Below are 26910 nucleotides of genomic sequence, written 5' to 3'. Positions count from 1 at the left end.
TTTCTTCCAGGAGTGCAGGGAGGGGACAGCCGTGGTACCTCTCCCCAGCCTGCCAGCCCTTTCCAGAAGCCGCTGAGGCTCGTAAGAACTTCACTCTCACCACAACTTTTGTTGTGTGGGACCCTAAATCATGGAGTTGCATTGGAGACACAGACCTGATTAATGACCTTGTCCTGTGGAAGCATCGCATGGACAGGATAAATCAGGTGCTGAGTCACCAGCACGCTGACAGTCCTGCGCACCTCGTCTGCAGCGTTCCCTTCCAGTGACAGGGGGCTGTGCAGTGGGTGCCGGTGCCTGGCACTGATTTTTTCAAAAGCAAGACTGTGCCAGCTGTGAGAGAGGGAAGCCACGGCTTAGGAGCACCTCACTGTCATGTGTCCCTGCTGCAGTGACATTTCCAGTGCCAATGGTGCCAGCCTGGTGGGGCCAGCAGCCCCTGCCCTGCAGAGAGCTTCTCTCTTTTATTAGCACGCTTACCTCCTGCACGTTTTGGGGGGGTTGGGACACGTCCACCCACTGCAGCTCCATTTGGCTTGACTGTTTCACTTGAGATAAACAGAGAAAAATCCGTGACCTATTCTAAAAGTTTGGATTGCTCATTCTTTTCTATCTTCGCTTTTGGGCACTAGACCCGGATCCCATCCAAATTAGGGGAAGAGAGTGGCCAGGACAATAGCCAAGGACATCTTGGGATGGAAGGAGAAATCTTCAGGCAAAAAGGCAAACGAATGATGGCCTTGGCTGCGCTTAAGACTGACAAATTATTAACTGAAGAGCTCATGTGAGCTGCTAATGAAATGCTAACGAATGAAAGAAAAACAGTTGAGGAATGTACAAGATATATTGCTGTCTATCTCCTGGCATGTTCTTTTAATTTTTACTAAATGAAAACCTTCAAGTATCTGGCCAAATTCCCTAATGCTAGGAGCTGTTGCTACAAGCCAGCACCAGGCAACACTGCTGATCTCCACAGAGCTCTGCTACAGACTGGGGGGAGACTGGGACTGGAGTTAGCTGTCAAACCTATAATTAAAAAAATGTGTTTCCTTATAGAAATTTCTTTCTGCTGTTGGGGAGATGGAAATACAAAGTCTCATTTATCATGTTCCACAAACTCAGTAGACACTCAAACCAGAAAGCTCCAGCCACATCAGAAATATGAATAGCTCTGCATAATAACTTAAAATAATGCACCAAGCGGGTGCCAAGTCCTATAGCTGGTGCACAAAGTACCAGCAAATCCTTTCCTAATACCAGTGGAAGTGCTGTAAATGGATACAGGGCGCTGTGGTCTCCTATGAAGGGAGTTCTAGACTTTCCAATTATGAACAATAAAAGGACAGAAAACCACCATTTGTGATACAGGTCTGAATTCGACCTCAGTGCAGTGATAGCAGAACTGGGTGTTAGTCTGTACAACTGAGCTGTCCAAAGCAGAGCAAAGCCTTTATTTACTCAACCAGTGCCATAGCCACAGGTGTCCCCCACAGCAGCGCTCTCTGGAGGAAGGTTAGGCTTCAAGCCTTTGACAGCTTGGCCATTATCAGATCACTGCAGTGGGATCACAGACAGCCTGCAATTCTCCGCTTCAGTCCTAGAAAATCTTTCCACCACTGGATCATCACACGGTCAAGAGTTAACAAGCCGTGGAGATAAATTTGAGCTATTTACACCAGATGTAGCCCTGTAGTTACAAGCAAAAACAAGCAGCAGAGTTGCTCCAAGAAGTCTGTTATGGGTAAAAGTCCAGAATTATTTAAGTGAAAGCTTCAGTTCTGCAGGATTTGTTAAGGAAAGCAGATATATACATCAACGTTGCTGTTGTTCGGGATGACACACAACACAGGCATTGTTTTGACACCTCGGAGCTCCAGGCTGCTGTTAACACTAAAACTTGCTCTGCAGGCAGGAGGAGCGTGAAGGGGATGTGACGAGCTTCTCTAATCTATCTGTAAATTTACAGCAGCCTTATTTCTGCAGTGGTTTAGTGCTTATGGAGCTTCTTCAAAACTGACAACCAAACAGTTTAACCAGCATTAAAAATACTTTGAATTAAAGGGAAAAAAACAGGCAAGTAAGCATGCCCATTTTCCATTCCCGAAGATGAGGAGGATACTGACGTGCAATGAAAAAATTCCAGTAAAACCATATTTGAGAATCTTTCTCCAGGGCATGTTTAGATCATGGGTTATTTCTGTCATACTAGTGGGTAAAATTAAGCCGTTCTGCATTTCTGAGAGCACTGTTGACACAAGAGACCGCACAGCCCATGGGCACGAAGCCACCTGGTGTGCTATGGCTGCCATTAGGGACCAGCTCAGGGGCACTGAGCCCCAAGCACCCCCTTCACCCAGAACAGGGGTGCCCCCCCCATCTGCCTGGGAACAGCCCACATCAGGGGGGACCCCCGAGCCCCCCACCTAGATGCTGGCTGCACCCCGGACCTGCAGGGAGCCGCCAGGCCCAGCCCCAGGGTGGCCACATCGGCCACGTCAGCCATGTTGGCTGGGCCTCCCTGGGGCTGCAGGTGCCCCTCAGCTCCCCCTGCAGCTGGTGTGCCCTGTCCTGAGGGGGCTGTAACTCTTTTTCTTATTTCTCCTCCTTGCAGTGTTACTGGCAGAGTGTGGGCAGCACGGTGACATTGCAGACACCGGGTAGGAGGGAGGAGGCCATGCATGCCTGGGGAGTGGGGAGGGAGGTCCATAGAGGGGGCGATGAGGGAGGAAACGTGCACAAACTGCCCCTAGCTCCGGCAGTACATGAATCCTATGGGGACAGGGCCCAGGGGAAGCCTTCCCTCACTCCCAGCCCCAAAAATGCCCTGGCTGGAAGGCGATGAGGCCGATGGGGTGCTGCCGCCATCAGGGTGCAGCTGGTGGCCCTGTGGGTGGTTTTATTCTGACACAGGCAATTGACAGGTCTTGTATTTTTCCTTTCTAACAGTCAATCTTGAAAAAATGAATTTTAATGTCTGGAACATCAAGGAGATGCTCAGCACTCCAACAGCCTCTGGGTAAGTGCTGTATGTTTTCACCATTTCCGTGCTTATCACACTGGAGCCATCGGGATGGGCTGTGTTTTGCTCAGGGTCGCTACCCCGTGAGTTTGCAGTAAAACACATGTAAGTGGTATTTGACAGTATAGTGGAGTCAGATAAGCCAGAAATTTCCCATCGGCTTACGTATCCTGACACTCATGGTGTGTTCATTCCAGAGGTCGTTCATATGTCTCCAGATAAGGGCTCTGCATTCTCCACATTGGCCCAGAGTTTTCTACCTTAGAAAAATACTAAAATGTGCTTTCTTGCTACATGCACTAATTGGACGCCGTGTGTGTTTGATCTGTGTGATTCCCAGTGTGCACAGTTTATACCACAGAGCCTGTTAAGTACAACAACCTCGCTTAAGATTATAAGGAAATTGTAAATACAAGGAACCTCATGACATGTGACAGGTTATAGTACAACATATTTTGGAGGTCTTGCACTGCCAATGTAAAACATTCTTGGGATTATCAATGTTTTGGGTGTTTAATAACATTTACTCAAATTAAACATTTTAGTGGTTCGAATTCTATAAACAGAGGCATCCTGAGGAACAGCAGGTTATATTTCCTGCGCTGAGTGGCACTCCAGCAAATATGGTGCAATACAGTGAAACGTGGTTCAGTTCGGTTCAAACATGGGATATGCTGATTAAGAGAAACAGCCATTATGCCTGCCCTGCTTCCTAACTTTCTGGTGATTTTAAGGCTGTTCTCTTGTCCTGGTCTAGGGTAGGAAGAGACAGAAACTTTCCAAGATACATAACCTAGGAGATGATCTGGCAGCTGGAAAAGCAGGAGCCACCATTTTGTTGTAGCTTTCTGTTTCTAGAGACTTGTTGGAGACTCTGCCACAATTGCATGGTCACTGTACTGCCAAAAGAAGGGGTGGGGGTGTGGGGGGAGGCACAGGCATGGGACACATGAGGGAACGAAAAGAAATCTATCTAGAATTGATCTGCAGTTAGTCATGGTCTGGTGAATTATGGTTAATTAACCTGTTCTGTGATTCTGTTTGTGTCTGCATACTCTCAGCCTACTAAACACTGTGATAGATTTACCATTGTAGGGAATTTAAAAATCAACACTGGATGCTCTGCTAAAAGCTATTCTGTGCTTCAAGCAGGAATTTATTCAAGAAAGTCCTATGGCCTATCTTATGCAACATGTCTAATTAGATAAGTTAAATGTTCCCTTCTTGCCTTGTATAAAAGATAGATAAAATGAATCATAATTTGCAATATCATTACACATTATGTAACTAAAATTATTCCATATACTGCATTTATATGCATGGCTGATCTTTTTTCCCAGCAGAAGTCAAAGAGCAGCTAGAAGTCTCCATATCTGTAATATACAATGAAACAACAAATATTACTTATACTAAACATCTGGAGAGCAAATGCTAAGACATGCTACGTTTTTATATAGCAGAGTATCACTCTTTGCATGACTTGGCTAAAAATAGAGCCAGATTTATCTCTTGTTTAATTCTGGGGAAGCTAATTGACAAATTTGGTCGTCTGATCCTCTGGTAGTTAAATAACCCACTTATATAACTAACTGTTGTTCAAACTCACGATTTTAGTCATACTGTCTCTGATGTGGCCTGATGTTACCATGATGATGGATGATAATGAAAGCATAATAGCAGTTTCCTTTCCCGTTATAAAAGTGCTTGTCATATACCTATGAATTAATTGAGTTTTGCACAGATGCAAGGGTCAAAGGGGAGCCAATTCAGAGAAAAGTGTGTTTATATCTGTCATGATTTAGCCTTTATAAACATGCATTGCATAATTCTATTGTCTTCTTGGTACCCGCACATTTTTTTATGTATTTTTTTAATTGAATTAAGAAGTTATGTCTCAGTGGTTTGGAAACCTGCAACTTTTATTCTGGTCAGAGACTGAGCTGGGGGAAATTTAGTTGTGAATGTCTGTATGTGTATATATAATATATACATAATTTATATATATATATATATATATATAAAGCATTCTGTGGAGTTGTGCAACATAAAAGGAAATGAGTAGAAGAAGTACTGGTGCCTGTTTGGAAGGGGATTGCTTAAATTCCTTCCTCCTCCAAAGTGTCCTGTCAGCTACCAGATCTTCCCTTTTAACTATTTTATTAATGCAGGAGAAAAACACAGACAAGATTTTAACACCTACTCCTCAGCACTCCACGTTTTTTTTCAAGTGAGTTGAGAGGGTCCAATAGGTCATGAAACATTACTGAAAATGCAGCTGGGCTTTTGGAAGAGTTAAGATGAAGGATAAGGTTCTCAGACAGCAAATTAACTTTTTCTAAGGAAAAAAAAAAAGTTATTCATAGGAGTATGTGCATGTATTTGAGATGGGGGGAAAATGTGTTAATTACTTCTCCCAGCTCTCTTCTCCTGTTACTAGATACTTTTCTCACTACAGCAGGATATGATGTATAAACTGCGGAATACTGTCTTTTAAGAGAGCTTCTAAGATGAAACATGAAATCAGCATATAGTATTGGCAGGGTACGGCTCACTCTGTTAGTTCTTTGCACGTTTGAGGCAGGGTGTTACTTTTGAGAGCAGCTGCCACCAGGTCCATAAGAAACGCAGAGCTCCAGTGATGTAATAAGGTCATGACAGAGTTTCTGCAGAAGCCCAAGATTGCTCTGAACCGTCACCTCTTGTACCTCCTTTCTGTCTGTGTCTCACAGCAGACTGGGGACTTGGGGTTTTATTCATAATCTGTCTGTCAAACACACATAATCTTCTCTGTGACTGCTGGCAGCCTGAGAAATAGGATGGGGGAACCAGAGTCCCCGTTTTACCTGTTTTTAATGTACAAATATTGACATAATAGAGATCCTAGAAACTCATCGGAAGGAAAGTTATCGAGTTGGACACTGTAATATCAGGGTGCCAATTATTTAAGAAGGTGGGAGGATGTGTGGCCAATAAAGTGACAGCTATACAGCGGAGAAAGCTTAGAGTCAATTTAAGTGTATCGACAAACAACACATTTTTTGTGGATTGAAATGCCAGACCTAATTAGGGAAAATGTCGTATTAGAGCTGTACTGCTGACTGCCCAGCCAGAACGGAACATGGAGGAGGAGCACAGAGGACCTGAGAATAGCGGTCACGAAAGCAATGATGCTTCAATTAGCTTTATATCAACTGGGTAAGCATCGCTGGGGCATGATGCTGAAACTAGATTTTCAGCACCATAAATACCCGCCTCAGCCAGGGAACTCCCAGGGAAGAAATGCATCTTGCCTTGGTCTCGAGCTGAGCATAAGACCCTCGTTCAGAGTATTACTCTTGTGGTGCTGCTGTAAAAGTGGCAATAATGAACTGGACTCAGCATCTCTGCAGGAGCAACAAAAGCCAAAAATCCACCACAGAAATGTGTAATTTCAAAAAAAGATATTGACATAGAAATAAGAAGTCTTGTTAAAATAAATGTAAAGGGACAGGCAAAAGGGTTAAATGTTCGCCTGAGGCACAGAGATTATTTAGACCTCATACTGAAGAGCCCCATTATTCAGACTCATACTGAAGCACAGAACTAATGCCTACAAGCTATCAGATCAGACTGGGGATGGACTGGTACCAGAATGACACTGTTAAATGGCATGGTAAAGAAGACTATTGAAAATGAGAGGGTATCTTTTAAGAAAGTAAAGTTAATTAAAAATGTAAAAATAGAAAACAGTATATTATGATTTTAAATTGCAGTTACCAGAATTTTCTTGTTTCATGTGAAAAGCAGTAACTTGCTAGAGGCATAAAAACTACTAATAAACCTATTTCCAAAGACATCAGAAGCAGAAAGCCTGCCAGAGAGCATCTAAGGCCAATACATGATAAAAATATTAAAGAGGCGTTCAAAAAGGATGCTGTAAGCTGAGGCCTGCTTGGGCCATTGCTCTCTACGCGTCATATTTCTGCTGTTGAGAAACATCTTCCAAGTTTAACAGCCTTACTCGATCCATTATTTCATGAATTTCCATCCCACATAGCAGAGCCACAAATTCTGAAGTCTCCTTAAGGTCCAAGAATTAGCAGAAAATGAAGGAGACAGCCAAGACAACGCCGATGAATGAGCAGCTGTAAGAACCCTGAGCCTTGGAGGAGTTAGAAACTGAATGTACCATGCAGGCTGGAAGACAGCTTCAGACTGGGGGGCAAAAAAATTACCTCCAGATGTCTAATTCCTAATGCAGCCAGGGATAAATTTTGTGTAAGTAAACAAGGCTGTGCCGCAGAAATCTCCGACTACTGGCTCCTTGCTCAGGACAAAAGAGCTAACGCGGTTTCCAAGGTGAGGAATGTCTGGGTGCTATTGAATCACGTTGGAATGAATAATGGAGTTGCTCACAGAAAGTAAAAATGACCTTGAGGAATTAAAACAAGAGCGGAAGGAATTTGAGCCTGAAATCTGGAAACTGGAGGCAGTGTCTGAGCTGAATAACCTATAGGGATCCTGTTGTGGTTAATACATTAGGGTCGGTGCCAAAATCTGTTTGTAGAAATTCCTTTTAGGATACAAATGCAACAATGGAATGAACGATTTGCAACAAGCAGGTCATTCAGTTCCAGAGGACAGGGAACAGAAAAATAATGTTATGCAGATGCTGTTTCCAGCAAAGTGATGGTAAATGGCTGGAAGCTGCAGCAGCAACTAGAACTCCTTCATTTAAACTCCTCCAAGCCCCCTGGATGCTAAAGTTTCTCCTCTGCACCCTAAGCAAATGCCGATCCTTGCTTGTTTGCTGCACACTTTGACAGGCAGCAAATAGTAACTACGAGAGCAGCACAGTAGAGCTAGAGACAGTTCCTACAGATATAAAATAAAGCTGTGAGGAAGAGCAGGTGAAAAGGAGCGTCCAGCATTTCAGTTGGATTTGTTGTGATGCAGTCCTGGTCACTAAATGAGAAGGAGCAGAAAGGGCTAGGAGATTTTCTTGATAGCAAGCAGGAAAAGAGGAACTTTATCGCACTGATACAGCTCAAGATTGCTACCAGGAGAAAAAGATTTCTTCTTGGGGAAAGAAGCTTTGCTGCACTTTGAAGAAATATGTCAGGAAGGTGTAAGTGAGCTTCACCCACAGAGCTTCAGAAGAGGAGGGATGTTGGCACAGGTTCAGGGCGAATGATGGAACTAAATAAAATCACAGCAGCACCACGAATAAATGTTATTTTGGAAATTGTAGGAGACTCACTTTGCTTTTCCAACTGACTCTTAAAGCTTGGTGTTGGCACATGAAGGTGGATCCAAACAACAGAGTAAAAATTGTTTTTACAGACCAATAAGGCCTATGACACTACAGTTACGTGTTTTAGTGTGTTGATGCACCTAGGAACATCTAGAACACAGAAGGAGGGGACTTATTGCGTGCTGTATTTCTCTTGGAGTGTTGTATCTGACAGCTATTCGGGGGCAAGGCAGACCCTTTAAACAAAAGGTGACATGTTCACATCTGGTCATGCCGAAGTATTTGGATGTGCTGATCGGAACTCGGAAAAATGCAAGAAGCTCCAAAAAGATCTGACTTCTTGGGGGGGTGGTATTCACACTGACAACAGGGAAACTGAGACTACGAAGAGCTAGCTGACTCCCCAGATATGCAGAGGGCTGCAGATTTTTGAGGTCATGCTCATATTACAGAAAGTGTCGGAGTTGCCAATATTGCAATACCTTGCATTAAATTAGGTGGGAAAAAGAAACCATTCCATGGTTGGCAGAGTATGATTTAGCACTTTTGGAGCTGACAAGAGCTTGTGATGGCGCTTGTCTTACATATCTACATCTTTTTTTTTGCTCTGAGTGCATCCAGTAGTGCAAACAGCATAGGAGCACTCTTGGCACAAATGCACGAATGACTCAGGGAATGGCTCGTTTTAGCAGAAAGCTAAGAGTTCTCCTGAGATAAACTATTGCATCACCTAGGAGGAACTTCTAACCAGGATTGAATATCTAGAATGCTTCCTCGCTGTTTATAAGGAAGGGTTTATATTTAGGACAGGTCATGCACCCGCGAAGCCCAGCACCCTGAAGGAAATGGTCAGGTGGCTAGAGATCCGTGGTTGTCTGATCTCGCTGTCACGGGTAGGCCTGGCCCAAGCATGGCCAGGCTGATGCCTTGTCCAGATGGCCTTGTTAGCAAATCAATTGCCAGCAGCGTTTAGCAAGGGAGAAAGAAATCTGTTGTTCAGGGGAAAGAATGTGCTCAAAGAGACATCTGGTTTGTCTCCCCCCGTAGTTTGCAGAAGTGCCGTCATTCCTAAACTAACCACCAAGAGAGGACTTCAGACAGAAAAATGAGGCTCCAGAGCCGTCTACAGCCTTCTTTGGTCATGGTGTCAGTGCAGAGTGAGGCTGGGAAGTCACCCAGCTCGCAGAGACCTCTGAGCTGCACGGCTCCCCCCAACGTCAGCAGCGGAGCTCCTTGCATTCAGCCTGGTGCTCAGACATCAGGTGCCGTGAGGGGACCGAGCCAACAGCAGGGATGTGGCATTCACCAGGTGCACCAGACGCTTTCAAAGGGGGGTCATGGAACCGTGTATTGGCAGTAAAGCACTTGGGGAGTGTAAAAACCCTTCCTCAATTAAGAGGGAGCTTTCTTGCCTAAAAGACAGACGGGTTTAGAAGCTGGTGCAGGAGATGTGATACCTACATTTCTAACCAGCGTGCTGCCCACACGGCGTGGTGGCAGCCTGCATGCTCACGTCTCTTCCTGACATACTCTGGGCTGCAGATTTAAAGTGAGTTCTTTGTACAAAGCGTAGCTGAGATGGAAACAGGAAGCTGTGCTAGTAAAAGTTGTGTTCAGATTTCTCTTTTGGTAGGTTTGGGGCCCGCAGAAAGATCAAGGGAGGTTTTGAATTCAGGCAGATTTATCAGACTTTTTGAGGATCCACAAACTCATATCTCATCTGTCTATTTTTGACCGCAGCTCGGTGTACTCGGTGAGCTTAAAGCCAGGAGTATTAATATGATGTTGTCACTGACACCGCTATATGAAGAAGAGGGAGGCTGAGCAGTTCAAATGCTCCCACTAAACCCTCTCCCTTTTGTGTGTATGGTGTTTGGGCTCCTTCCAAAGGTGGGGATTAAACTGAACACGTCACTGCTAATGAATGTTGGGGTGATCATCTTTTGTTAGACCCACGAATTAGTCTCCTGCTCTTTCTTACTTTAGTTATGTGATTTGTTATGGAAGAGTCTGCCTAAGAGTCTCTTTCATTAATTTTGATCTCTAATTCCGTTCTGTTTATCACTGTTTTGCCAGGCCTGATCAGGAGAAAGTCCTTGTGATTTATTAGTAAACCTTTAGATTTTAATTAATTCAGTTTGTTTCTTCCTTGACCCTTTTTAGGAATTGTTATATGGTGAGATTCTTGTTCCTGTGGGAGGGCTGGGGTAAGGCTTTGTACAGTGGCACAGGTGGATGAGGTGGAAGAAAGGATTTCATCTGTTGATACTGAGAAACAGCACCAAAGGCAGCAACCCATCTCTTGCATTTTGGTAGCTTAATTTGGGGAGTATAAGCCTGGACCAGTATTTCGTACATGTGGACCTAGCCTAAGCAGTTCATCCGACCTTGTAAACATGGAGCAATGGAATACGAAAAATGAAGAAGTCTCTGTCTTTGCCAGCAAAAAAAAAGTTGAAGGCAGGCTCTGACAGTACAAAAAGCAGTACAGCTGGTGGGGAAACCTTTACCTGGGGGAACCTGGCATCGTACCACAGTCCTGGGGGGTAAATTGGCAGGAGCTGTGTCTATGAAGGGGAACAGAAAGAGAGAAACATAGCACAAAGTCAAGGCTAGCTGGGAAGGGTTTATTGGGGTGACACTCAGGGAAAAGAAAGATTCACTCAAAGCACTCTGTCCCATTTCAGGCCTAACAAGTTTTCCATCCGGAGCAATGCTCCCAGTGACTACTCGAGTCTGAGTGATTCTCAGCTGCTCTTCGGCTCCCAGTTCTGCCCGGAGAACGTGCAGTCGGCAGCGGCACCGCTGGAGCTGGGCACGCAGCTGGGACAGCACAACTCCCAGGACGTGAGTCTTGCTCCCCTGTTCAGCCCTGCACAGACACACAGCCACCATCTAAATTAATGGAAAATGCTGAAAACAGGTGGTAAAACTGGCTGAGCCTGCTGAAATCAAGTTATCTGCTGATACAGTAAGAAGAGTACATATTTACTGTAACTAGACAAAATAGCAGCCTGGTTGGTGAAAAAACTTATTTATATGACTATTATTGGGATATTTTCTTTGATCACATTTTTTAATACCTAACATAATGTGAAATTGTTCTCAATCTAACATCTTTAGACCAGCTAGCTAAGATAGAATATTTCATCTATTCCCTCTTTGAACAGTACTGTGTTTCTCTTTATTAGCTTTCTGCAGGAATGACAGAGGTATTCAGTATTTAACTCCATTTCCTGAAAGTTACCTTGCTGGATTGTTGTTATGGCAGATGCTTGAATGACTTTGGATGAAGAGCTTCTAAGCTCAAAATCTTTCTCCTATAGCATGTGGCCTCTGATGTTACCAGCCTCACTAAAATAGTTCCTGCACCACTAGCAGATACCAGCAGATCCAAATAAAGACACCTGAGAGCAAAGATTAAGAAAGAGCAGTCGTGCCAGCCCTGTGGCCCTAGGCAGCCGTTCAGTTCCAGATCCTGTCTGTTGTCCCCTGCGTTTTGCTGAGGATCTTGTCCTTTAAATGTGTGGCTTTTCATCAGATGCAGGAAAGGAAACTCACTTTTCAGGATGAAAGAAAACAATTTAACGAAATTTGCATTTTCTGATGTTTTAAGGAAAAGGCATTTCTATTTTGGTCACAAAGTGTCTGGAAAGTGTATAGAATGAAGAAGGTCTTTACTGCTTTCATACTAATGTTATTTTCTTGTTCTGAAATGTATATCAGAGCATGTGAAAAACAGCTAAAAAAAACAAAAAAAAAAAAAAAAAACAAAAAAAAAAAAAAAAAAAAAAAGAAAAACAGCTGTCACCCAAAAGGAAATTCAATAGGGTTTCCTTTAGATTAATGGACAGGGAGCACCCTGAAATTATTTTATAGTGTCTGTGTTGAGCATACAGGGAAAAAAAATCTGCGCAACTGATGATTGCAACCAAGTGAAAACAGTCAGGATGATGGAAAAGCCTTGAGTCTGAAGAAATTCAGTCTGAGTTTCAGTTCCACAGGGAGCCGATCAAACTAGGCACACTAAGTGAACAATAATCTCGTCAAATTCTTAATCTCCTCACCCGATCTAATCTGTCACATCCAATCACTGCGAACCCTCTGTCTGCAAAGCACTTGGTACAAAAATAGTTTTTGATAATTAATGTTCTGATTATTTTTATACTTCAACATTTTTCTTTCTTTTGTGCAACAGAGCGAGCCCAGTATTTTTACTAAATACCAAACAAAACCACAGTTATTTGATGAAGATACAAGAGAAAAAGGCTTACTTAATTTCGGTGCAGGAAGAGGGAAAAGTGTCCTGGAAAATTTTGAAGTGAATAAGAACAAAATAAAGGACAAATATGATCGGTATGTAGTCATCCACTGCAAATTCTTTCTGTGAAATCTGTTATCATCCCCTGCAGCTCCTCCTTCTCCTCTTGAAAGTCATACATGACGTAGCTGCAGATTTCTCCAAGAAAAGTGTCTTTTCAGGTTTTAGATAATCTCTGATTGGAAAGTGTCACAAGGTAAGAGAATAAGGTTTACTTGCGATGAGAGTTACGTAACGCTTTCAGCCATAAGCCACAAGGAACAACAAATTTACCTGAATTTACCTTTGTCTTCTTTATCTAATCAGCAAGGGTTTTGTTGTTTTTTTATTTTCCTCTGTGAAAGACTATATTTCTCAAAATTTTATAGACTGTGTAAAAGGGACTCCTAGGATGACATTTACATTTAGGACAAATGAGGAGATTGCCAGGCATACTTGTGTGCAGAGGAAGATGCAATGATTACAATGTTATAAACCTGCACATATCTCTATAATTTTTCTGGTATACGGGATTTTTGTATGTGTGTTTTTGGGAACAGACAAGTGTAATTTGTTAATGAGCTCTTTGTCAGATGTTAAGAATTAAATGTACCTGTAGGTCCTCTAGGACTTTAAGGATTAAGCTAAGAGTTTCAGTCTCAAAAATGAAAGATGGCAAGCTCCCCAGTGCACCTATAAATAATTCTTAGCTCTGTACATTTTGTAATGTAACATCCAAAGTGAAACACATTTTTGTTAAAAGCCTTTAATCAGATCAGACTGTGTATCTCTTTCTCCTTTGCAACGGGCACTATGCTTCTGATAATGCAAAATCTGATGCTCTGGTGCCTATTAGAGAAGAGGAAGATTTTTGTAAGTGAATTATGAGGAATGGACACACAGTTTTAAATGTTTAGTCAGAACTCTTAATTATCCTGTATTTCTTCTTTATATTAATTATGCTTCTTTCTGCGCTCCAGATGCACTCCCAGATTAGAAGCATGTTTATATAAATAACTATATTATCTTTACAGCGATAAATGTGTAATTTATCCATTTATATCCCCCACAAGTTTGACTATTAGAAGAACATCTTCCTCTCCTAAGGCTAGAAATATTTCAGAAGCCCTGCCTAATTCTCACAATTAGCCTCTACCTGGCCTCCACCTTTCTGTTTGTTGCATTTTGGATTACTAAATGATCAATTTAAAATGACCTGAATCTTCAGAGAGGAAATAGGTTATTGCTTTGCTTAGCAACAGTCCTTGCATTTTTGTTTGATAGGTTAATCATGAATATAGCCTGGTTCCTGATAGGCTCGCTCAACCCAAAAGGGTGGATAACAGAAACCACAGGCATAATCTCGGGAGAAAAGGATTTGCAGTATTTGTTCTTCCTGGCTTGGGCTTTGTTGATGCCGCAGTTTTCTTCCCTGTTTTTCCCACAGTTATTTTAGTCCAAATATAATACTCATGTATCTCAGCAACTGGCACGTCACCTACACCAAGGCTGGGTTCTTCCGGAGTAGCTAATGCAGTGGTAACACCCCAGCAGCTAACAGTTAGTATTAACATGTGTAAATGCCTTCGGAAACTTCTGGGAGAGGCAGAAATGCTACGCCAGAACTGGGAGAGTTAAAAAAATATGTATATACCTCTATGTGATATATGTGTATATATCACATATACATTTATATTTATATTTATATATATTTCTTACTCTACCTAGCAGAATCTGTGCTTTCCTAAAACAAGTAATGTGACTTCAAAGGTTTATGTCTGCTGAAGTAAGCACATTTCTGTGTTTACGTTGTGCACCGCACTATGCCTTGCAGTATTTCATGTCTCACATTTACTGTGATCTTTTCAGTTTCTAACTACTTCAGTAACGTTACATGTCTGTTTTATTCCTTCTGTTGTTTTTGTTTTTGTTTCATTTTAGAGAAGTTTTAAGCACCTTTATTTCCAGTATCAACGACAGGCTTCAAGGGGTAAGTTACTTCAAATTCAGAGCCCAAAATAAGGAAGAATTAGAAATGCTGCAGAACATTCACCTTCTCTCATTTTCTGTGCTGATATTTGAATTGGTATACTGTTTGTCTTGAACACTTACATACTGTAGACCAACAATTGTCAATGTTTTTTTTTCACATGCTATCCTCTTTGTGGCCAGTCCTTAGGGTCACAGGTTTTAGGGCCCTGTCTCAGAGTCAGCAATGGAATTTCTCTGGGGCTTGGGAGCAAGAACAGCCTTTGGCTGTCTGCAAATACAACTTCTTTCCTCTTGCCTGAAGAAAGTAGCTTACTCTCAAGAACAAGTAAATAAAATGTATCTCACTGTCTGAAGTTGAAGGTCTCTTCTCCCCATAACTTTTAATAAATAATTAGAATAATGTTGCTATTGATGCTTTTTTTAGAGATGAATATCTCTATTGCAAAATAATTTAAGATTTCTGCAATACTTTATGAGACATTTGAGCCATTCCATACCCCCTTTGAGGTTGCAACCAATGGATGGACAAACTCTTCCAAGTGACAGATAAATGTCCATTTTCAGCCTATTGCAGCAGTGAGTTGTAGTCATTGTTGTATGGCATTCTGGGCTGTTTTTTGCACACAAATAAAAGTCAATGTATTATTTTTTTTCATTTTTCTTCACTTTTGCAGCTGCAAGTGTGCTTGGACAAGTTTGAAGAAATGTTCAATTCGAGAAACAAATCCATTTTGGTTCATCTAGAAACCATTTCCAAGACACGTGAGTCCTTTCTGTATTTCTGTTAACAGCAGAGGGCACAGTCAAACTGCTGGATGTCTGCATGTTGTCTCCAAGCTGGGGTGAACTATGCAAGCCATGCCACTCACAGCTGCTACTCATAAGGGAGAATAGCAAAATAGGACTTATTCACAGTATGGACTTTGCTTTTCCATTCTTGTTAGGTTATATTTACCTTTTCTCTGCTCTCTTGTGTCAAAGAACTTGAGCGTTGCATGGTTAGACACCATGCATGTATAGACAGATGCATCTCTTTGGTTTTGTGTTCCGCCTGGAGTATGAGCATTTTTAGACTATATCTGGTACACTAACGGAATACACAGTAAAAATGAGATAGTTATTGAAATCCTGAATGTCTACTTTCAGTTTTTAAGGCTTTCTCAAATATTCATGTTAGTTTGAAGTTTTCCATCTCCCTTTAATGCTTGAAGTGATTACATTTTACGTATGAGCAAAATTGGTACTGCTCTTCCTAGGTAAGAAGCAAGTAATGAGATGCACTTTTACCGTGATGAAAGGGTGACCTCCCAAAAAAGCCAATAATGTAAAATACTTTTGAACAGCTCTGTCTCTGAAGTGGCTAGTCATAGCAGTCTTTATTGAGGGAGAGTGCTTCAGAGAAATTGTTTCTAATTTGGCTTAGATCTGGGCCTTTGAGAGTGCAGTAATTTTTAATGCTGCCATTATTTTTTATCAACACCCTGTCAGGACTCTGTTCTCTGCTTGCACTGCTCTGTGCAAGAACAAGAAGCCAGCTTCAAAACATGCAAGAAGTGCACATTATACCTTGTGAGTTCACGGTAACAGACCTTCCCAAAAGCACTAGGATGTTTACTGTGCAGTAAAATGTGGCTTCCATGAAGTACAGCTTTGACAGATACCCTTTAAGTCACTGCAGCCTTCTCAGGCAAAAAGAATGGAGTCTGGTGCATTTTTCACGAGGCCGTGGTAGCATGTACGTTTGAAATACCAATCATGTTTTGCTAAGAACACTCCCTTGCTGTGCTTGGCCACTGCTCTTGGTGGAACCTTAATGTAAGCAAGAATCTGTCTGTTTTGGCCAGCACAATAAGCCTCTTATTACGCATCTGCCCATCTCCTAATTACTTCACTGCCTCAGCTTGTCCACTCTGAGGCAGGGCTTTGCCTAATTTTATATACCTCTTGCACAGAAATAGTTGTCATGGCACTGAAAATCAAATTTATTGTTCATAATTCCCCCTCTTCCCTCCATACCATTTGCTCAGCTGTCCTGTTTCTTATCCATAACCATTTTAAATAAATGTGCCTTGAATGAAATGAGAAACCTCCCAGAGGTGCCTGCTGCTAGATTTTCAAAGCAATTGAAAAGAAAAATTGGCACTTTCTGTAATGTATCATGCTGCAGAATGTTGAATATATAATGAAAAACATCACATGCTCCACAATGTTGTTCTTTTTATATTTCTGGGAGGTTCATCTGTCACTGGTTAATTGCTGATAAACACTGCTGTTTCACTGGTATCACAGTGATGGATAATTAAGTTCCCACCACATAAATACCTGCACTAGTGCCTTGAAAAGATCCCAGCTGAGGCAATTCCTTTGAAAAGGCTGGTGTAAAATTCCTAAATTTGGTGATAAAGAACTAAATTCAGAGCCAAGAAAGCACTGAATACTGGTGGTTGATGATACTGCACCGTGGGTTGTAGGTGACAAGGTGGAGATGTTAAAATCATTGGTAGTGGGGGATTTGACATGCAGAAGATGAATACAGAAGATGGTGAGGCTCTCTTCAGAGACAGAAGTCGTATGCCAGGACATTCAAACGGCTCTGCAAGTAAAGAAAGGTATAACTTGAAATCAAGTCTGTCTTCATTAGGAGCATGTAAGGAGTCTCACAGGCCTCCTTTGTAGCAAGTAGATTTGGCAGAGTCTACACACAAAACAGAAAATATTTTTCAAAATATATTTCCAAAGCATTTCCAAATGCTGTTGGGCTGGCGTGCTCTGTGCAATAAGATAAAAAAATGTTCTCTTCTGAGCGTCTGTCCATATGTGCAGGCACACAGTGGATAGAGCTGTGTCTGGCACTGGCGATGAGAGAACATTTGCCAGAGCAGGTTCCACAGAGGCACAGCTGCTCTCTTCCTTGCCCACATCTCAGTGTGCTGTGCACAGGGATGTAAAGAAGCAAGCAGACCCTGTCTCCTCTGTTCTTTTTCCACTTTATGTAGAGTTTCTCTGGTTGACTTGCCAGATCACCATTTGCTCACTCTTTCTGGTTTCATCTCCTCTAACTCATTTATTTTTTTATTATCCTCATTTTCATTTATATACCCACATTTATATCAAAGCTTTTTATTTTTTTATACAAATCCTGATTTTCACAGCTCAGACCTTTCCGAACTGCTTTGCTGTTCTGGTATCTGGCAGTTCCAGCTGTGACAACTCACAACAGCCATGTCCTCCGCAACACTTCATCGCAAATGAGGAGCATATTCCCGGCAAGCATACCACAAACAGTCCTCTACCCCTCCTGCCAGCAGTGGTGGCAAAAAAATGTGCAATGTTTCCCTAACAGAGGTACGAGCTGATGCAGTTCTCTGACAAAATCCAGTGTTTGATGGGCAGTTTTCAAACATGACTCACTGGGAGACTCCCCAGGCCCAGTAAGTTGCTGGCAAGGTTTCCAGGGGAATTCGCTGTGCTTGTACTGGTGTGATCTGACCATGTTTACTCCGAACAGTGTGGTCTGGGCTGTGAAACCCAGGCAGCCCCCTTACATTCTGCATTTATATCGACTGAAAAGTCAAAAGGCTGAAGACTGATAAAAGAAACGCCTTTCCCATAGCTAGCCATGCAGTGACCGGCAGTGAAAGTTGTTGAGGTGAGGAACTTAACCAGACTCCAGCACGGCCTTGGCATGGATGTCAGGAGGATGTGTAGTTGTCTTGGTAAATGCTGAACCCACCAGCGTGACACCTCAGGACTTCAGGCCATAGGACAGCAATGTGCTGTGCAGCAGGCAGAGGTCGGGGGCTGCTTACCCCATAGGCTGCTGCTGCAGATGTCTTCTCCTGTGCGGTGGAAGGGGACCCAGCCTAAGCAGGCACAAACCTGACAGCCGACCGCTCTGGGTATGCCCAAGCAGGATGCAGCTGTGACATTCTAAACGTCTGCAGCCCTGTTACTGCCTATGGAGAAAGCTCAGTGCTCTGCCAAACTCCATAGCTGTTTTTTCTGCTTGTGTCTCACGAGGTTTATACCACCTCCCATGTCCCCTACTGCACCATGGCACGGGGGGACCAACCTCCCCCCAAAGTGTTATTTAAAGCCTCCGTGCTGTCATTCCGACCCCAGGATGAATGGCAGAGACAACGATAGATAGGCATCAGAAGCAGTTGGTGTTTAATATTCCCAGGCTGGAGGCCGACACTCCCTCCTGTGGCTGCTCAGCCTGTAATTTTCAGCTGTTGGGAGTGCAGCTGCACCCCAGAGCAGGCAGATTTGCTGCGAAGGCTCTGCAGCACCGGGCAGCAGGGTGGGCTCTCTCGGTGGGCCCAGCAGGACCTACCCGGAGAGCCTGCGGTGATTTCTCTCCTGGCAGATTTCACATTCCTTATGTTATTACTGTAAACCAGTAGCAGTCAAAGACAATGGTACAGCAAATCCAAGCATTGCGATGTTCCAGGTTGTAAAAATCTGTTTTGTTTAGACTAAAATACCTTAGAAGAGAGGCACAAGCCCATGCATAATCTACCCTTTAACCGAGTAAAGATTTTTTCTCTATGATTGAGTTGTTCAATAACTATCTGCTGCAGGGTTTATTTGAAGAAAACTTTCTCTGAAGCAGCTGTTCAAATGATCAACATTTTAAAGACAGGAGATTTGACTAACAGGGTCCTTGATGTGATCTGGCTCGGCCACCTCAATGCCTTTTTCTTTCAGTCGAGATCAACCCCCGTTTTTGTTTTGTTTAATAATGTTTGACAAGTCTGAACACTCCTTGGTGTGGAAGCCAGAGAGGGAAGGAGAGTGCCTCCCCTCTGTACTGAGGTGTTTTTTTTTCTTGCAGAATACTCCTACACGTACAAATGAGGCACATCCAAAAGGCTGGCTGTTGGTAGCTTGCCTGCAGCATGCTGTGCTGAGTCAAACGTATACGCAGATCACAAGCCCAGTGGATGCAGTGCTATTTATAGACCGAGGATACCATGTTGTAGAAGAACAGACAGGCTAGGGAAATCAGAAAGTTTTAAAAATAATTCAGAATTAAAATTTAGCGTACGGGGAAGAGCAGCGTGTGGAGGTAAGCCTTCCTGTAGCCTCACTGCATACAGCTGGAACACGTTGAAGTGACATGAGGGAGTTCCCTGCTTCAGTCACTGCTGCTTTCGTCCTCCTGGTAGGACTGCAGGCCTGGAGGGGCTGGCAGCCTTCCCAAAACCTGCTCTCTGATTGCAGGTACCCATCAGGTCTAAGCAGGGAGATGCAAAGTCTGCGAGGGCCCGCTGAAACATTGACCCCACCATTACAAACCCATCCTGCAAGTCACAACTTTCCCCCGTTGATGTATTAAAAACATCTAAATCTGTCAGAACAAAAGAGCAGAAGCTTAAATTCTGCAGAGAGAGCAAGCAGGGGCAACCGAATTGCCTGCAGGACCAGATTGCTTATTAGTTGAAATATGTGCAGGTAATCCTCAGAAATAAGCCATGCTCTGTGGAGAACAAGGTGATGGCTGTGCTGAGGAGGTGCAGAAGTTCCTCCCGAGCCCCATCCAGGCAGCGTTTAACTCGAGGCCTATGAGGAAGATGCACGGCTAAGGCAGCCGCAGGTTCCTCCTCCCAGAGGACAGCAGCGTGCTCTGTGCCCAAGCACCACTGCTTTGGAGGAAGACAAGTGAATATAAAATAACCCCCGGCACGTAGGAGGGAGCTCTCACAAGCCGCCAGTCCCTGGAGCACCGGCCCCGCTGCGCCTGCCAGCCCCTGCAGCACCAGACACCCCTGTTTCACGAGGCTGAATAAGCCCATCGCTTTCAATCTCCTTTCATAAGAGGAGATTATCATCTAAGCACTTAATTATCTAGTAGCTTTTCTCCGCACGTGTCCCAGTTCAATCTATTTTTCTTTGCACGTAGATGGCCAGGACTGTGCACGGGCTTCCAGCCACGCCGTGCTTGCACAGAAGCTCCTGGCAGCCAGAGCTTGTGCACCTCCATACACCGCACTGCCATATCTCACCTGGTCTGGGGCCCCCAGGGCTGGCACACTGCTTTGTGCCACCTTCTGGCTGCCTGAGCGCCCTTCTGGTTCCTGCACCCAGTCACCACGGCAGATTTAAGCAGGACTGGCCCACGAGCGGTGCTTCCAGAGCTGCGTTTTCACCTCCTGCCACCCCTCTCAGGAGCTGTGTTTTTCCCTTTAATTGAGGCTTTGTGCCCCTCACAATTTTTCGCAGCTTTTTTCATATTACATGATGAAAAGCTTTGTTTGAGCCTACACAAAGGCACTGCATTGCCTTTGTCTAAAAAGTCACCTATCTTATCACAGGGTATTACATTAGTCAGGCACAATCTGCCTTTTATAAAGTCTTGTTCCGTTTTATTCCATTTTCCTCCCTGTCTTTGATTACTCTTTCCTTTAAGGTCTAGCCTAAAACCTTGGACAATATGAGAACAAACTAGTAAGCCCATAATTGCTCAGATCTCTTCCTTTTCTTCCTTCCCAAATGCACCTTTTAAAAACATCCCTTTTTTTTTTTTTTTTTACAGAACCAAAGCTTGTACAAGTACTTTCTGTCTGTCTCTCCCTAATAGTTTTTAACTCTTTGGCCAATTCCATCAAGAGTTTGACAGAGGGGCAGAGCTCACCGAGATAATTAAGTCCCTGCAAGCTTAATGAAAATAGCTGGGCAGGAGGGGAAGAGATCCCGAGCGCTCTGCGGCTCTGCAGCGTGTGAGCACGCCTCTCTGGGGTGAGAAGAGCCACCCTGAGGAGCTGAGATAAATGGTCCACGTGCAGGAACAGCTTCAGCTGGGCTCTTATCGCCGCAGACAGCAAAGTCAATCAAACATGTTGGATTTGGAGAAAAAGAGGATTAATTAATTGCAGAGCTCTTGTAGCCACTTGTTGGAACACGGGCTTTGCACGGATCTCTCTCAGGCACCCAGTGGCAGTCCAGGACCCGGAGTTTCAGTTATCCCAGCCAGTTGGCTTGAGAAGGCTTTGTTTTTGCAGGAGCGCTTTGCATCCTGTTTTGTTATGACCTGCAAATGTTCCTGCCCAGCCACATCATCCGCACACACCTCCCTCGTGCTGTCCAAAGGGAAGACCAGGTGTGTTTAGTGAACATCTCTTTCTGTGCTTCATGATGTATGGCTTTGAAGGAAGACTACTGTAAGATTGCTCAGCATTTGTCATCTCCATGTAAGCTGTAAACTGTGCTCCTGCGATGTAGTGTGTTAGGGCACATGAGTGGTTACAGTAAGAACAACTGCAGCTACATAGGAGGTTAATATTTTGGCAAATTGTGTAACAAAATCGTGGACCAGTTGTGCCACAGAAGAGGGTCAGTTATACGGGGCTGAGCCAGTCTCATGTGGGTCCCTCTCCCAGCGCAGTTCACAGACAATGAAGCCTCGTCCTTCCTTGCCTTGAACCAACCAAGTTCCCCCGCTTCGCGTAGCCTTTCATCTCCGGCTGCCATATTAATAGACCACAGTAAATGAGGTTTGGCCTGTACTCAGCATCTTATAAATTTCAAGTGCTTTGCATTAAACATGCACCCTATTGTTCATTGCTTGGTGCTTGGGGAGATCTCAGCTGGCGAATCACTCTGGTTGCACAGCACAGTGAAGTATTTCATGCCAAGCCGTGGAGGAAGTAGCAATAGTATTGATAGTACTTTATTCACATTTACAAATGAAAGGCCAAATGTGCTTTTTATTGATTTGCCTGTTTAGTGCAAGATGCTCTTCAAAGTCACAGTGACTTGGTGCTGAAAGCCCTGACAGATAAAAGCCAAATGGAGCAGGCGCTGCTGGAGATGGAGAGGAGACTTGCAGCCGTAAGTGGAGAAATTAATCTTTTATTCTGAATCTTCTGTCTGAATTTCTCCAATTTCTTCAAAATATTAACTGAATATTAAAGTGTCTTCAGACAGAGGATTATAAAGTAGACTGCTCCTATTATAATGAAGAGGGAAAGACATATTAAAATGCTAATTCTAGGCCAGCTGCTGACTGATGCTTACCCAAGAGCCTGCTCACAGTGCTGTAAGCTCTGATGAAATCCTGGTCAGTAAGGAGGGAGCCCAACAGTGCCCTGTCGTGGCAGGCACACGATGAAGCACAGCTTTCTCATGCTGGCACGTGCCTTTGCTGGAGGAGTTGATGCCTGCAAAGGGAGGGCATCTCGCAGAAGTGCGGTGCCTCCTTCCTGTGGCTTCCCAAAGGGTGGAGAAAAGAGGTCAGGAAAGAATAAGTGGGTGGCAGAGACAAAAGAGCGAACTCCAGACCTCCCAGAGTGGTCTGTTTTTTTCAAAGACCCTGCTGGAGGAATTGCTTTTGGCAAGGATGTGACATGCCAGCACATGAGAGGGCAACGCTCTGTGAGAGGGGCACCACAGGGGGTTAGGAGTGTGCCCCAATCCCAAAACTCCCACACTTGTGGGACAGTTTGAAATACGTATTACACAGGTGGATGCAAATTGCTAATCTTTGGGCTGATACCCAATCTATGGGATCTGACCGACGCATAGAACCAAAAATTTCTTCTGTGAATCCTATTATTGTACCTTTTAATGTGTTGTTTACTGCTTCTGCTCTGCTCACTGCTTCCCCAGAAAGACGTGGAGATTTCAGATGTGAAATCCAGTGTCCAGCAGCTGAAGGAGAGCCTGGAGTTGCTGCCAGCTCAGCTGAGCGATCAGCACCTGAAGCTGTGTGAAGAACTAGGCTCCCTGAAGCTCCCTAGTGCCTTAGCTGAGCTGCACACGTTCATGTCCAGTGCCAGAGCTCCCCCTCGGATGGCGGATGACTCTTCTCAGACCTCCCCTGGCACATGTCAGGGCTGTGCCTCACGTCAGGAGACAGAGCATTGTCCGTGCTGCCAAGGCAGGGGGGATTGCAGCACCTTGGGTCCATCTCAGCACGGAGTCCTGCCCGTGGGGAGCCAGCCCACCGGGGACGGGACACCTGGGAGAGACCTCAGCACAGCTTCGGGAGGCAAAGTCAGCCCCTTTGCCAGAGCGGTGTGTGGCAGAGAAAATACTTCTGTGCAGGAGGTGAGATCTGTTCTGGGACCGCAGAGCTGTGCTACCCATCCCTGTATGTGCTGTGCTAACAGTCAGTTTCTTGGGGAGAGTCAGAAGAAACACTGCCCCGTACCGCAGGAAGTGTCTCTGCTAACTCCTCTGAGGAAGGTGATCAGGAGAAGCACTACAGGATTTAAAAATGTGACACCATCGCAACAGAGGCGGCCTCAAGTTTGCCACCTTTTTGTACAAAACAACGTGCCCGGGCAAAGAGACGGGAACTCATCCACAGACCATGAGCTGGAGAATGTAGCTGTAGGGAACAAAGCAAAGCAGAAGTCAGGAAGGATCCCTTGGAATAAAATAATGGAGAGGAAGAAAACATACCCCAGCAAGAGGAAAGGAGAGCTCTCTAGATGTGCTGACGGTGGGCTGAAGCAAGTAAGGGCAAACAGGGTTATTGCATTGGGAAGCTCCAGAAAAAATGCTTTCCCAGATACACCGTTGCTCTCAATTTAGAAAACTCTAACCCAGTTTCTTCAGCTCCCAATCAACAGATGCTCAGCAGTGCTCAGCCGAGGCTTACAAGGAATTTCCTACCTGTGCCATGCTCCAATAGAGGCGTGCAACAACTTGCAGACAAAACAAAGAGAAATGTGGAAAACAAGAAAAGAGTGATCGTTTCCAGTGCAAGGAGGAATTTCTGGGATTCCTCTCCCCAGGAGAATGTATTTTCCCTGTGCAGCACAACAGGTGGAAAGCAGATGAGCTGCTCTTCAGGCTCCAATAAGCCGTGTCCTGGCAATGCGCTGCCCCAGCAGAGCACGGAATGCTGCTCTTTAGTTTTTGATAGCGATTATTCTGATTGAGGGGGTTTCGTTTGGTTTTCAGAGTCTTCAGTGCAGGCATGGCCATCTCAGTCGCAGTTTGTTCCTCCGGGTGCATTACCTGCTCAGTCTCCTGAATTTGATCCCACGCAGGTGAGTGAGCTCCTGCTGGGACTGGCAAGAAGAGCTGAGTGACCCGTGTGCATTACAGCCCGTGGAAACAAGCAAGGCTCGTGCCTGGCATGCTTTGACAAGTTACTGCCCACTTGGAGATATTGTCAGGGAGTACGTGGGAGCTGAGGGAAGGTCTCCTATGGCTTGGAAGGCTGAGTGGACCTGTATTATTTCATCCCCTGCCACCAGCAGAAATGCCTCGGGCTGTGGTTACTGCTGTATTTACGCAGCAAAGAAGTGTCTGCGGAGACTTTCAGCGGGGAGGAACCAGCTGGCAGATCACAGACACACCGCTGATTCTCCTGCTGCCAGACCGAGCACTTAGATCTGCTCCAAACTTTTCATCTAGATATATGGAATAATATCTTTGCAGCTGGAGGCTTTAGCTCTGCTCTTCACTCGTAGTCTCTGTTTTGGTTTGTATGTCTAACAGTTCAGATTTTGAGCTCCCTAGGAAGTAGGGGGTATTTTTCTGATTGATTTTGGTAGGGTTAAGATTTGTCCCGAGAGTTGTTTCTGAGCTTTGGGCAGTTTAGCTGAGGAAAGCAGAATCCCAGCATCTCCGTTTGTTAAGTATGGTGTTTCTTCTCCTTTTAGGCTGAAATTTCTTGGTTTCAGGAAAATCAGGAAATTATTATTTAGTTTCTGTCATATTTGTCCCACGTATCTCTTAACTAATCAAGGACTTGCCCAACTTACACTTTCCAAAGATGATTCTCAGAAGCCAGAAGAAGTGACATTCAAATTCAACAGGTACAGTAATCAATGGATATTCCTCATCCTTTAGAGACCTGTAATTCTCTAGTTCGGACTCATTCCAGACACACACATTTTGAGTCAGAAAGGGCCAGCTGATGACCTAACCTGACATATATAGCAGCAGCCCCTGTTCCTGCAGAGCAAATCCTCCCAGGATATCCAGCCATGACTGTAAGTTTCCGCTGCTTCAAATATTTCTGTCACCTCTGAGCTTTGATCTCTGCTGCTGGCAAAAGCAGCATTTCGATATTGACAGAACAGGTCTATTACCGTGAATCCACACGGCCCAGTGCTGTCATCCCATGGGGAAAGGCTAGGACAGTTTCCCTGAATTTAATAAAGCCATTGTTTCAGCACAAATGTCGTGTGTTTTTGTATTGTTCCTTTGGGAGAGGCAAGGTCCTGCTTCAGCAGGTGAACAGGGAGCTGCTCGTTAGCTGTTTGGCTCCCCTGAATCGTGGCACTGGGAGAATTAGGGGTTTTCAGCTCCTCCCTGGTGTTTAAGGAAGGAAACCACTGCCCTTACGCTTTACCATTGATTTGTCGGTGTTAATGAGCGAGGAGAAGGTGGGGGTAGGCAGGCCTGGGGATCCCCCAATCTCTGGGGTCCCCCCGGGTTGGCAGGGGGGCTGCCGAGGCCGTCCTGCGGCCGACAGCTGCAGGCAGCAGCGGGCGTCCAGCACCGTCTGCGTCCCTTCCCTTTGCATTTCCCTTCTGTAGCTGCCTTCCCTGCACTGCAGCAGCTTTGCGGGGCACAACCCGCTGCTAGGGGTTTGAGGATCTGTCTGCGTTTTGGGGAGGCACCGGTGTCGGTGTCTGCGGGGCTGGAGCAGGCTGGAGGTCCGTGCTGCAGGCTGCCAGCCCGGCAGCGCATCGCTGAGCTTGGAGGGACCTCTGGAGGTCTCTGCTGCAAGCCCCCGCGCCCGGCCGGCACCCTGAGGACATGCTGGGGTGTGCAGCGGGGGGGGCTGGCGTAGGGGACCCCCCGGCCTCCCACACGATGGCTCGTGGCGGGGTTGTGCGCGATGGTTTTGTAGAAAGGGGCTGCAGCCGGGTGTAGTGAGGAGCAGCAGGATGCGGTGCTCCCCCTGCACCGGCCACCTTGGGGGGGACGTGGGGCAAGGCCCCGGGGAGCAGCGGGTCCCACCTGGCCCCACAGCCCGGCCCCACGCTGGTTCCCATTCAGGGTCTCCTCCAGGGGTTTTGCTGCCAGCGTTTATCCCAATAAGGCTGCGCCGCGCCACAACTCCCCTGCTGGCTCCGACAGACAAAAATGGAAGTGTGTGCACGGCTCTGCGCGGGGCGCGAGCCACCGCCTGCCTCGCGTTCATTGCCGGCACGGCGCTTCCCACCCCTCGGCGAGGATTTCCAGGGCGTGTGGTCACCGAGTTCAGTCTCAAGCTCCCGGAGCCAGCCGTGCTGCCCCTCGCACAGGGCCTTTGCTGTTGTGGGGCAGCTGGCATGTGTATTTGGGGGTCTCGTCCCAGCCCTCGCTGAAGCGCCCCATGCTCAGGTGCCATGAGGACACAAAGAGGGGCTCCGTGCTGCTGGGGGCAGGCAGAAGGGGCTGCTTTCTCCTGATACA

General features: G+C 45.2%; 1 protein-coding gene across 1 annotated transcript; it reads left to right on the top strand.

Annotated features, from left to right (window-relative positions):
- Window positions 1-1203: 1203 nt before the first annotated feature.
- IHO1 (interactor of HORMAD1 1) lies at window positions 1204-25680 on the top strand. Its single transcript, XM_040568746.1, is given in 9 exon segments — window positions 1204-2657; window positions 2947-3016; window positions 10940-11099; window positions 12451-12608; window positions 14494-14542; window positions 15219-15306; window positions 22274-22377; window positions 23155-24049; window positions 24052-25680. Coding segments are annotated over 8 exon segments (1893 nt in total). The 5' UTR covers window positions 1204-2657; window positions 2947-2960; the 3' UTR covers window positions 24435-25680.
- The last annotated feature ends 1230 nt before the right edge of the window (window positions 25681-26910 follow it).

This window comes from Cygnus olor, chromosome 10 (genome assembly GCF_009769625.2).
Source record: "Cygnus olor isolate bCygOlo1 chromosome 10, bCygOlo1.pri.v2, whole genome shotgun sequence".
In the NCBI taxonomy this organism is placed as follows: domain Eukaryota; kingdom Metazoa; phylum Chordata; class Aves; order Anseriformes; family Anatidae; genus Cygnus; species Cygnus olor.
Note: the sequence above shows the minus strand (reverse complement) of the source record. Positions and strands in the feature narration are given on the sequence as shown.